This window comes from Liolophura sinensis, chromosome 1, assembly GCF_032854445.1.
Source record: "Liolophura sinensis isolate JHLJ2023 chromosome 1, CUHK_Ljap_v2, whole genome shotgun sequence".
Classification (NCBI taxonomy): Eukaryota; Metazoa; Mollusca; class Polyplacophora; order Chitonida; family Chitonidae; genus Liolophura; species Liolophura sinensis.
In genome coordinates, this window is record NC_088295.1 from 84,000,915 (window position 1) to 84,011,854 (window position 10,940).

Sequence of the window (10,940 nt, forward strand, 5' to 3'; positions counted from 1 at the left end):
CGATTGTTTTCAGAGTAATTTTCTAGATTCATTGATATCTAAACAAGCAATGTCATAAACTCTGCTTCCAGAATCTGTTGCGAGACTGGGTTGTCTGATGGCTTTTGTCACAAGGACAAAGATTAATGACTGGACATTCCATTCTGGATAAAACACAGTTTTTCAGCTTGGTGGTCTCTGTTTTGAAGCACTGAATTATGGACCATTATGTACCTTTACTCCAGGTTAATGTTTCCTCAAGATGTTGATAAGTGAGGTTGTGTATTCTGCTGCTTGTTAAAGGTGCCTGGTGAAGGGCCATGATTGTCCCTTTGCTCTTTACAGTTTCCTCCACCCACAAACCTGACTGTTGCCCTGTAGGTGCAATACACTACCTTTGCTCCGTACAGTTTCCTCCACCCACAAACCTGACTGTTGCCCTGTAGGTGCAATACGCCACCTTTGCTCTGTACAGTTTCCTCCATCCACAAACCTGACTGTTGCCCTGTAGTTGCAATATTGTACTCTTGTTCAACGTGTTGACTTCTATGAAATGAATAAATATATTTTCTCAGGAGGGAGCCCATTGCTCTCTCCGGCTTCAAGGGTTCCTGTGAACTGTAGCACTTCAACACTTTAACCAGGTTTGAACATAATGCTGCACAAACCGGATAGTCCTGGCCATTTTAAGGAGGTGTGAGAAAGGGACTACCCGTATAACCTTGATGTAGCCTGGAAGTCGGATTGACTGACACTGGGACTTGTCCAAATTCGGTATGTGTACATATAGACAGGATAAATCCATTTATACAAGAAGGCAGCGGAAATTGAGGCCTCTACTGAACACGTGGGCGATAGGCTTGTGCAGATAAAAGCCCAGCGTGTCTTATTCATCATTTGGATTTAGACCTAGTAATAAATTATTTAAAGCCTTTGAGTCACACCTCGATTGATGATAGTTCATCAAGAACGAGTGTGAGGCTGAAAAAGCAATAAATGTTTTTGAAAATTTTCAAAGGCGTAATGCGAAAGTGCGTTGTGACATGTTGAGGCATGCGAGAGTTGGGGTATCGACGGCGAGTAACAATCCAACATGTACTCGCTTGTGCTGTCATGGCAGTGTACGACCATGAGTCATGTAACGACATCTAATGAATCGTACTCGTTTCGCAAATCGCTCTTCAGTGATGCAGTAGGTAGCACTGCGGTATGACACGTATAATGTTGAAAGGAACATTTCATCTTATGAGATAACAGTCTGTTTCTCGATCTCTTTTGCAGATTTAATCTAGGGTAAGAAGTCCTCTACGCGCCACAACAGATGTGTTTGTTGACCCGGAAGTGTTGTGAAACGTTAACATTGCTATCGGTATAACGCTGGAGTGAAATTAGCGACGGTTTACCACAGCGACCACTAACTCCAACCTGTATGACAACCTGGTTGTGTCAGATAATGTCATTAGATGCGGAACAAGATTTGTGTATCTTTGAACTAAAGAGCTAGTTGGTAAGTTGCTATCGTCTTGATTCTGTTGTCTGATTCAGGGATTATCCTGTATAGTCGCTCTTCGCTCCCGCAGTCAGTATGAGGCGGTAGGGGTTTCAGGCCTGCAATGCCGGGGGAGGAGTACCAGTGACAAAAGTAAAGCGTGATTCACCCAATGTGTGCCATGTCACAGCGATGACGCTTAGAAAGCAATAAAGAATTAACGGGACCAGGTGATCGGTGTGATGTTGAGGAGGACTGATCGGATATGGCCGAGAAAATTGTTGGGCCTGTTTCAAGCTTAGTGCTCAGCTGCGATGAAACACTGTCAGAAAACGCCCTCACAGTGTCGCCGTACAGCGAAGACCCTCAAAGAGCCTGGATAGAGTTGCACAGACAACTCACGGTAGACAAAGTCAAGCCTCTACCATTAAACACTCCTGTCCGCGAGGATGCTGTGCGCTTTGTGTGTATATCTGACACACACGATAAACTCCAGGAGCTCATGAAAGAACCACGAAAGGGAGTGGATAGGAAGGGAATTCCTCCTGGAGACGTCTTACTACATGCGGGTGATTTCACTTTTTTGGGCACAGCCGGACGGGTTAAAAAGTTCAATGAAATTCTGGGTATGTATACGGTATTAAGCCTTCACAAACCCTGGCGTCTCGTGCTGTTTTGTTATTACCTGCTCCCATACATCAGCTGATTTGGTCTTCAAGTTTTACAGTTATCACAGTTGCCTGTATTGTCATTATCGTTTATGGTCCAAGTTCAATTTTATTTTATTGTATTTGTTGACTGGGTGTGAAAATTTCAAGTCTGAAGTACGAGTATTTATGCTTACTTAATCCCGTTGACATGACATCTGGATACATAAGGTTATAAGGTCCATGGTTAGCACTTATTATCTATTATTATTTATTTAGTTAGTTGGTTTTTACGCTGTACTCAATAATATTTCACCTATACAACGAGGGCCAGCATAATAGGGTACCGAGCACCTGAGGGTTGGAGATTTTTCTATGTAATACGTACGACCGGAGAGGAAGCCAACATAAGCTGGGTTTGAACTCAGAGTGATCGCTAGCTTGATAAATTACGATGAGAATTTTCTTATTTTTGTCTTCTGTTAGGTATGCTTCCACATCGGCACAAAGTTGTTATAGCTGGCAACCACGAGCTGTCTTTTGATGACAACTGTGAAAAGATGATATCAGGAATGATGGCGTCTCAGAATAGGTCGGTTTTGCGAGAAGCCGGAGTATCAGCAGTTCAGGATCTGCTAACAAACTGTGTCTATCTGCAGGACTCATCAGTGGAGATATACGGGATTAAGATATACGGGTCACCATGGTGAGGTTTGTTATTATGTAAATGTAGATTTAAATTTGTTATTTATTTGTTTATTTGATAACGCTGGTCAGTTTAATGAAGAGAGGAAACCGCGATACCAGGAATAAACCGGGAATAAACCACCTGTGACAAGGAGCTGACAAACTTTCCCACATGTCAGTTATGATGAAAGTCAGGTGATTTTCTTGGAACTCCATGTAAACACACCTGAACGGCCACAAAGAGAACTGGGAGGACGTCATTGATTCCCTGCCAGAGACTGGGATGAACCACACCATGTGTGCCCTGGCAATTCAAAGAAATGAACTCATTTGCCACCTACGTGTTGATTCGAAAACAAAGTATATTTCTAATTATATCTCTCGAGAATCGTCTGATCGTACGAGATATTATTGGTTTAAGCCAAAAATATAAAGATACATGTTGAGATTTTGGAATTCCGCAGCCACATGTGTTGACAAGCATCCATAGTGGCGTAGGCCTGGGTTCATTATTGATGGCATTCAGGTTTTATTTCTATGTTCTAGGCAGCCAGAGTATCGTGGCTGGGCGTTCAATGCTCCACGTGGCTGGGCGTTGCTGAAGATCTGGAATAAGATTCCATCTGACACAGATGTCCTGATGACCCATGGACCCCCGTTAGGTAAGCCTATTCGAGAGGGAATAGAACAAACCAGTGTAACTTTAGTTAGCAAGAAAAAGTGCTGAAAGATTGCTGTTAGTATAAACTGTAACATTTAACTCTGTTACCAAAGATTTGATGTTATGGTAATATGTAATTGAAGGTTGTGGTTAAATAATATAACATGAGTTATTAAGGAAGAGGGGTGGAAACCTGATCGGACACAGCCAGTTTTTGTCTGAAATGCTTAGTAACTCAATAATTCAAATTTTAATCTGTAGTTCTTGCAAGATAATGGAATGCACCATGTTCAAGGAAATGGAAACACGATGCTTAAAAGGCACACCAAGGTTCGGTTGACGTAAACGGAAGCAGCTGCTTTTTCGAGTTATGGAGATAACTCCTGGCAGATTGATCAAAACTAATAACAATGGCAGTGCTTTCGCTTTCTCAGTGTTTGCGGTTTTGCTTCTGTGGACTGTGATACCTTATGCGGGTATGCAACATCAGAGAAACAAAAAGTTATGTGTTTTAAACTTTATGTGAGATACTTTATCCATGCATATATACATTTTGTCTGGTGTCGTCTTTGCTTTGATTTTGCTTTGAGTGCTCAGTGTGTTAACTGTAGATGTCTATCAAAACCCAACGGTATAAATTTGGATCAATCGCTGGAGAGCTATGCATTGACGCCCTTCACATGTATGCCTTCGCGTATTGCTGTTGCGCCTATGATAGATGTATATTAAAAGCAAAGACTATAGATGAAGGACCATTAAAAGTTGTTCAGGAAAACAGTTCAATTTACTTTTTAGCATTTTTTTATCCAGTTGAGTGAAATGCCTTTAAAACATCAGATTTTACAAGCCCGTATAATTAACCTCAAATCCGTTTCTATTTCTTGAAATTGTCTCAAAGGTTACGGCGATTTGCTGAAGTCTTCCCAGAGAGCTGGGTGTGTGGATCTCCTGAACACAGTGCAGAAGCGAGTCCGTCCTCTCTACCATGTGTTTGGTCACATCCACGAGGGTGAGGATATCGTGTGCTTGGCTTTTATTTATCAAAATGACTGCACTCAAAATAAAAATACTGCTCTATATGTAGTGCAAGCGTCAGAAGTTTACAAAGTTCACGCATTATGTTATTTTTTAATATTATTTATATGGTATTCTGTAACTAAAATATTAAATCATTTATTAAAAAATTATAATAGTGTCATGTGACCTGATGACATTAACCCCAGAAGGTAATTCATCTTAATGGCATAGATACATTTATTGAAGACTTCGTTTTATTCTTTGCAGGTTATGGTGTTTTCTCCGATGGTCACACAACCTACATCAACGCCTCCACTTGTACCACTAAGTATTTCCCAACAAATCCACCAGTTATATTTGATATACCTTTGAGAAAAGGGTTTACAAAGACATCCTGACAGAGTTTTAAAAGTCGTACTGCCTCTATACGTGAGGTTGATTCACTTAACTTTCAAATTGGCTTATTCCAAATGATGCCACATTCTTCTCTGGACAGTTTCGTTTTGTTACAGATGACGCTTCTGTGTGTGGTTCAGAGCTGCTGTCGTTAGTTGTAAGCTGTGTGACGTTTGCCTTATGTCAGAGGCAAGCAAAACTTAACACATGTGCTAGTCATTCACTTGGCATCAGGTGCTCCTAATTATTTCTATGTTGTGGGCATCTGGTCAATGTGCGTTTGCGTGCATGGACGTACGAGTTTATCAGTGAGAGATTTTCCAATTCTGCTTTGTTGACTACATGTTGCTCATTTCTTATTATTATCATTCTGAAATTGGGCAATTCAAAGGAGAGTTTGTGTCAAACTTGTATAGAGCCTTGGTCAATCTCTGGCCTGGAAAAAGCTTTGATTTGGTCACATCCATTCTGCTCCTGTCCATTGAGGTCAGAGGTTCGAGTCCTGATGTTGCTTGTTTGCCGGTGGCTTTAAATTGTGAGATTTGTCACATACCTAGCTGGGGAAGGGCGGGGGTGTACTATGACCATTCTGATCAGTAAACATGACCACCATGGTATAAGCGAAAAACTCGTGACAATGGCGTTAAATTCAATCAAATAAATAAATAAATGCAAACTTACCTCATAGATCCACATTGGATATCGTGCCAAATCCTGTTTCATTTAGATTGTTGTTGTGTACACGTTATAGGTCTATTTTATTCTAATAAGTTGTCTTCCGATTTGAGGTCCAGCTTGTCTTGAATTTGAGCCATGGAGGCCAAGGAATCATTTGACCAAGTCAAACTTTGAAATTTCCTAATAATGCCTACTTCATAGCTATCTATTTACCTTTCGCGGAACACTTATTCTTTGGCTTTAAAGTATCCAACCCCATGACCTGGTTGCTACCTGTTTGCCTGCCTTTTAGGCTTGATCTTCTCTGGTAGTGTAACGACTGTGATTCCATAATGTTTGGTTGGCAGCTTTTTTGAAGTTGATGCATGCGTTCCATATCTGCATATCTTTTATACCTCAGGGGCGCAAGAAGCAGGGATGGGGTGGGGGCAAGGCCCCTTCGCGGAATAAAACATCACACTATTGCAAACATATTTTCTCGGTAAACTAAACATGGTAAACTGCAATTTTCCCAGTTCATATTACTATTAATATAGGGCCTACATGTTTTTTCCATCCTTGAGCCTACATATTTATATATGTTTATGAGTTTGCTCTCTTAGATGGGACTGGTCAGTCGATAGAAATGGAGCCGCCTGACAAACTTCCTCGACTTTAAAATAAATCCCACCACCTGAACATTTTTCATGGAGTTTGACATATAGTTCAGTTTATTGTTTTCCTTTCTTTTTATGAGAGTTACTTAGCGTAGGCGGTTTTTGAAGTACAAATGTTCATGTCACATGTACTGAAATAATGATCTTTTTTTAATAACAACGTTGGTTTTTTTTTTCTGCAACGTCGGTTTTGTATTTTCTGCATCCATGCAACCATGGCTACAATTGTCGTAAGGTTGTGAATTTTGATTATTTTTCAATGATTTTGCTTTTCCAGATCACATGATGTAGTGTCACGAAGATATATATACCTGTTTTTCCAAACTGATAATGTGCCAGAATTGCATAGGTTTATGTAAGTTTGCTTGTTTTAACTTTCAGTACACATATAGAAGTAGCATATACATGTATTAATATATACAATTCTCCCATGGAAGGGCAAATCATCTACAATGTAATTTGACAAAAAAGTTGACTCATTTGTCTCCAAACACAATCATTTTTTCTAATTTAGTGACTGTGTTTCAAAGCGATGAGGTAGTTCTATCTAGCCCAGAAAGCAGAGTAATTAATATATTTTTACAATATATGCACTAATGGGTGTTATTTATTTCATTATGGTTTATCGTCATTTCAAGATCACTTCACTTAGGACGGGTTGCAAGATTCATCGGTGAAGGAAAGAGAAGTAACTGTTGTAACCACCGACTTTGGCGCATTACTGACCACTAAAAGCAGATGAACGCCTTTTTTTCTGAGCCAAAGGCCTGATCAAAAACTGTATGTATACAAGTGAATGGCATTGATTTTAATCGAAAGCAAGTCAGCATGAATAGGCCGGCAAGTTTACCACCAAGGCCCAGTAAAAACATGGATGTTTCTTTCCACCGATTCTCCTCCATACCTGCTTGTATTAGTCAATCTACACCAACCTTTCCCCCGACATGCATAAATTTAATGTTGAATTCTGGATAAATTGTTACCATGATAACATACGGCAAATCGTCTCTAAGGCCATGTAGCTCCTTTAGAGCTTTCGGGGGAATTGGCGGCCCCTGGACCCTCGCCTTTTTTGCTGGGACTCTTTCCCCTCCACTCGGAAATTGCTTCCTACGCCCCTTACTCATTTGGTTACTTAAATTTGTCAAGATATCTTTCATTTGGTCAGGTTAACTTTCATACGTATCAGTGTTTCATGAGATCATATCGTTTTATGGACATACATGATGATATTTATAAATGCTGGCCATATATAGAGCGATCTGTCTGTCTGACGTTGTCTTCGTAATGACGGAGACCATGTAAGCATGTGCTGTTTACGTCGCACCACATCAATTATTTACAAACTCATTACATTTTAAACCTAAAATTGGGACTTGTAGATAGTGAGTCCTTGTCAATGCAACCCCTCCTTCCGTAATGATTGGATTTTCATGAAACTCATACTTGTAGGCATTACAGAGGCCATCTGAGGATTTGTGTGTGTGCTGTTTGGGTTGCACCACATCGATTTCCTTTGAATTCACAGAATGGGGATAATTAATGTCTGTTAGAATTGCATACTTCTGTTTCTATGCCCATATGCATAGCATGTTCAGTCCCAGGTTTCCATTTCTTGATCACTGTTGTTTGGTTTATACATACATGTATACCATGTGTGCTGAGCTTTCTTAGATTTGTTTTCATGCCTGATCAAACTTTCATATATAGCACATCTCTATGCTGAGAGCTTATGTGGCAAGTATACTACCACACCTTCCACCATCTTGTACACACATCTGACCCCATTTTAAGCTCATAATCCGTCGTAGAATCGGTCTGTTTAGCCCTGATGAATCTGTAAATCTTGTGGTACGCGCTCCTACATTCTGCAGAGCTCCACTTGCCTATTTTGGCTGTAGGCCTACGTATGTTTACTTGTCATCCAGCAGTGACCCTGGATCCATGGCGGTTGAAAAACAGCATAGTGACAGGCATCAGACGCTCAAAATGAACAGAAGCCCCATTGCGTGGGTGACGTCCGGTTTTGTTCGTTTTACATTATTTTGTTTAAGGTAGATATCTTTTTGACCAGTTTTAATGAGATCATTACATATTGATCTGATCCTGGACGTGTATGGTGATATTAACTTGTGATAACATTTGAACATTTTTAATCAAACATTTTTATACTCTGTGTTGTTCCCTTTTACAACATGTATATTTACACCGCATTTGGGTGACAGGCCTGTGCAGTTTTCAATTTGATGCCTTATTTTGACACGTGATTAGGTTCGATCATATGTACTTGGCTTGCATGGGACAGCAATAATTGTATTGCGAAATCAGTTTGTATTGTGTTGTTCAAAATAAATGTTATTGCGATGAATGACTCGAAATTTATTTATGAGATGTGAATGCTCTTGCTCTTTGTATTACATAGTGTTATAGATGAATTGTCAGCGAGAAAATCATGTTATGTTCAGACATTTTATATTTCTCACTTGTGCGCCCTTCTACAACATCTTGACACACACCAAACTGACAGTAGCATGTGTTCTCCACCAATGAGGCTAGGCCGGTTCTGATAGCTCAGTTGGTAGAACGTCCGCTTCGGGGGCGGTAGATCCAGGGTCATTCCTGGATAAGGTCATACCTAAAACCTTGAAAGAGGAAGCTGTAACTTCCTCGCTTGGCATTCAGCGTTAAAGGACAAGACAGCACCTGGCTAAAACACAATCGAAGCAGGATACTCAAGATTTCTAATAACCATCATAATTTGTTATTTTAATGAGATTTCACTGAATAACATAGAAGAAAATAACAATATAAGTTGCACAAAGGCGTGAGTTGAGGCAGCCATCTTGAGAATTTTATCCAATCAAACACGCTGCTATCAGATTGCGCGACCTAAGCTGTGACGCAGCCTTTACCCATGCACCCCATGGACTGACATATGATAACACAGAACTACTGCATAAGACATCATTTTGAGATCGTTTACAACGATTTAGTTACGTGTATCCCAAGGGCCATATCACAGAGTGTTGTAGGGCAGGTCTGTATCCTTTACGGACCACCCCAGACGTAAAATCAGTTGATATACAAGTCGTGTAATATTCAACGACGGTATCACATATTTTGTCAGACTGTAGCATACAGTCTCGGCTCAGTTCACATTCATCTCCCCAAATACATTTTTAGTAGTTCATTTTAGCGCTTAGTCAGCAATTTATAAATAACAAATATCAGATTCTATGCAAAATTCATTAGGAATGCCGAAGTTTTATGGGAATGAGAAGACGGCATCTCACTGCGTTGGACAACGCTTAAAATTAGTTAAATCTTAAGGTATAATTTTTTTCTCTGATTTTATTAGAACTGATACGTGTGAAGGTCTCGCAGCAGCCTGCGGATGGTCGTGGGTTTCCCCCGGACGCTGCACGGTTTCAACCCACCATAATGCTGGCCGCTGTCGTATAAGTGAAATATTCTTGAGTACCGCGTGAAACACCAGTCAAAGAAATAAATAAATAAAATATTAGAACTGAAGAATTGAAATTTTGCTCTTTTGTTTTTCTCGCATACAAGGGATGTTTTAGTAAGGGGGCTTACTTGGACTGGGTAAGTCGTCTCATGGAAGCAGCACTTGATAAAAGAACGGTGAGAATCTGCCCTGCAATAGGGAGGCACATCATATATGCACTATGGACTCCTTTATCGTCATATGACTGAAAAACTGTTAAATTTAAACCCCAGGCACACACTCACTCACCCACTCAAACAGGTGAGCAGAGCCAAAAAACTTAAGGGCTATGACTGACATGGCGTCAAGATTCAAGAGAAGACATTTCGTAATATTTATGTCGTTTCGTTGTAACCTAGCTGATAAACTCTTGAAAAGTGTAGTTTACGAAACAATACAATGCAACCTGTTGTGGAACTGGATAAGATAAGAGTAGCGGGGGAAGACTACCTTGTACGCCGTTTAAGTGCCCCTTTTTACCTATGTCGGACACGACCAATTCCAGTGGATATAGACGACATTTAGTAGCGGACATTACCAGAGAAAAAAGGTCTACAAATCATTCCAGTAAAGAAATACATTGCATGATTACTAAAATACGACACCTGCTGTCTATAGTAGGTGACTTTGCGTTTTAGTTCGTTATTGAAAGTTATCCATAAATTTGCTGTCATTGAATCATTAATCTTTAATACCGTCAAGAGTTATTTCATAACAAGATCCCTTACAAGCACTTTTCCCGTGTAGATGTCCAATAATTCAATCATATAATATCGTAACTCATTTAAGTAAGGACTGAAAAATTATTAAGTCGGACGTTAAACCCCAAATATACATACATTTAAGTATGAAGTGCAATCGAAGTAACCATACGGTAAGGGTTGTGTGGATAAACCCCATTTAAAGCGGAATCATCATGTGGTTGAATGAGAGCTCGTTAATGTCCGAATGGTGATGGGACATATTATCAATCCGCCTTTGCAAATGCATCAAGAATGTTTCTTGAGTCCAGTAGCCTATACTTTGAAAGATATTGATGTCTTGTGCCTTTTGTGTGGTGCTGGTGAAGGGTGAGTCGGGTGCCTACCGCCCATGCACAAGCCCGAACGCCGTGGGATAAGTGGTATTTCCTTAATTTCAGAATAAAAACAAATTGAAATACGGCTGCTAAAGGATGCAGAGATGCCGGGGTAAAGGCGCTATTTCCGACCTATACGGCGTTACT

At 40.2% G+C, this 10,940-nt stretch overlaps 1 protein-coding gene across 1 annotated transcript; it reads left to right on the forward strand.

The window, feature by feature from the left end:
* The first annotated feature begins 1,369 nt into the window (after positions 1–1,369).
* Positions 1,370–5,445, forward strand: LOC135477556 (metallophosphoesterase MPPED2-like). The gene is made up of 5 exons (XM_064757703.1): positions 1,370–2,094; positions 2,602–2,821; positions 3,349–3,464; positions 4,362–4,472; positions 4,748–5,445. Exons 1-5 carry the CDS (start codon positions 1,734–1,736, stop codon positions 4,876–4,878), a joined length of 939 nt encoding a protein of 312 aa, XP_064613773.1. The 5' UTR covers positions 1,370–1,733; the 3' UTR covers positions 4,879–5,445.
* Positions 5,446–10,940: the final 5,495 nt, after the last annotated feature.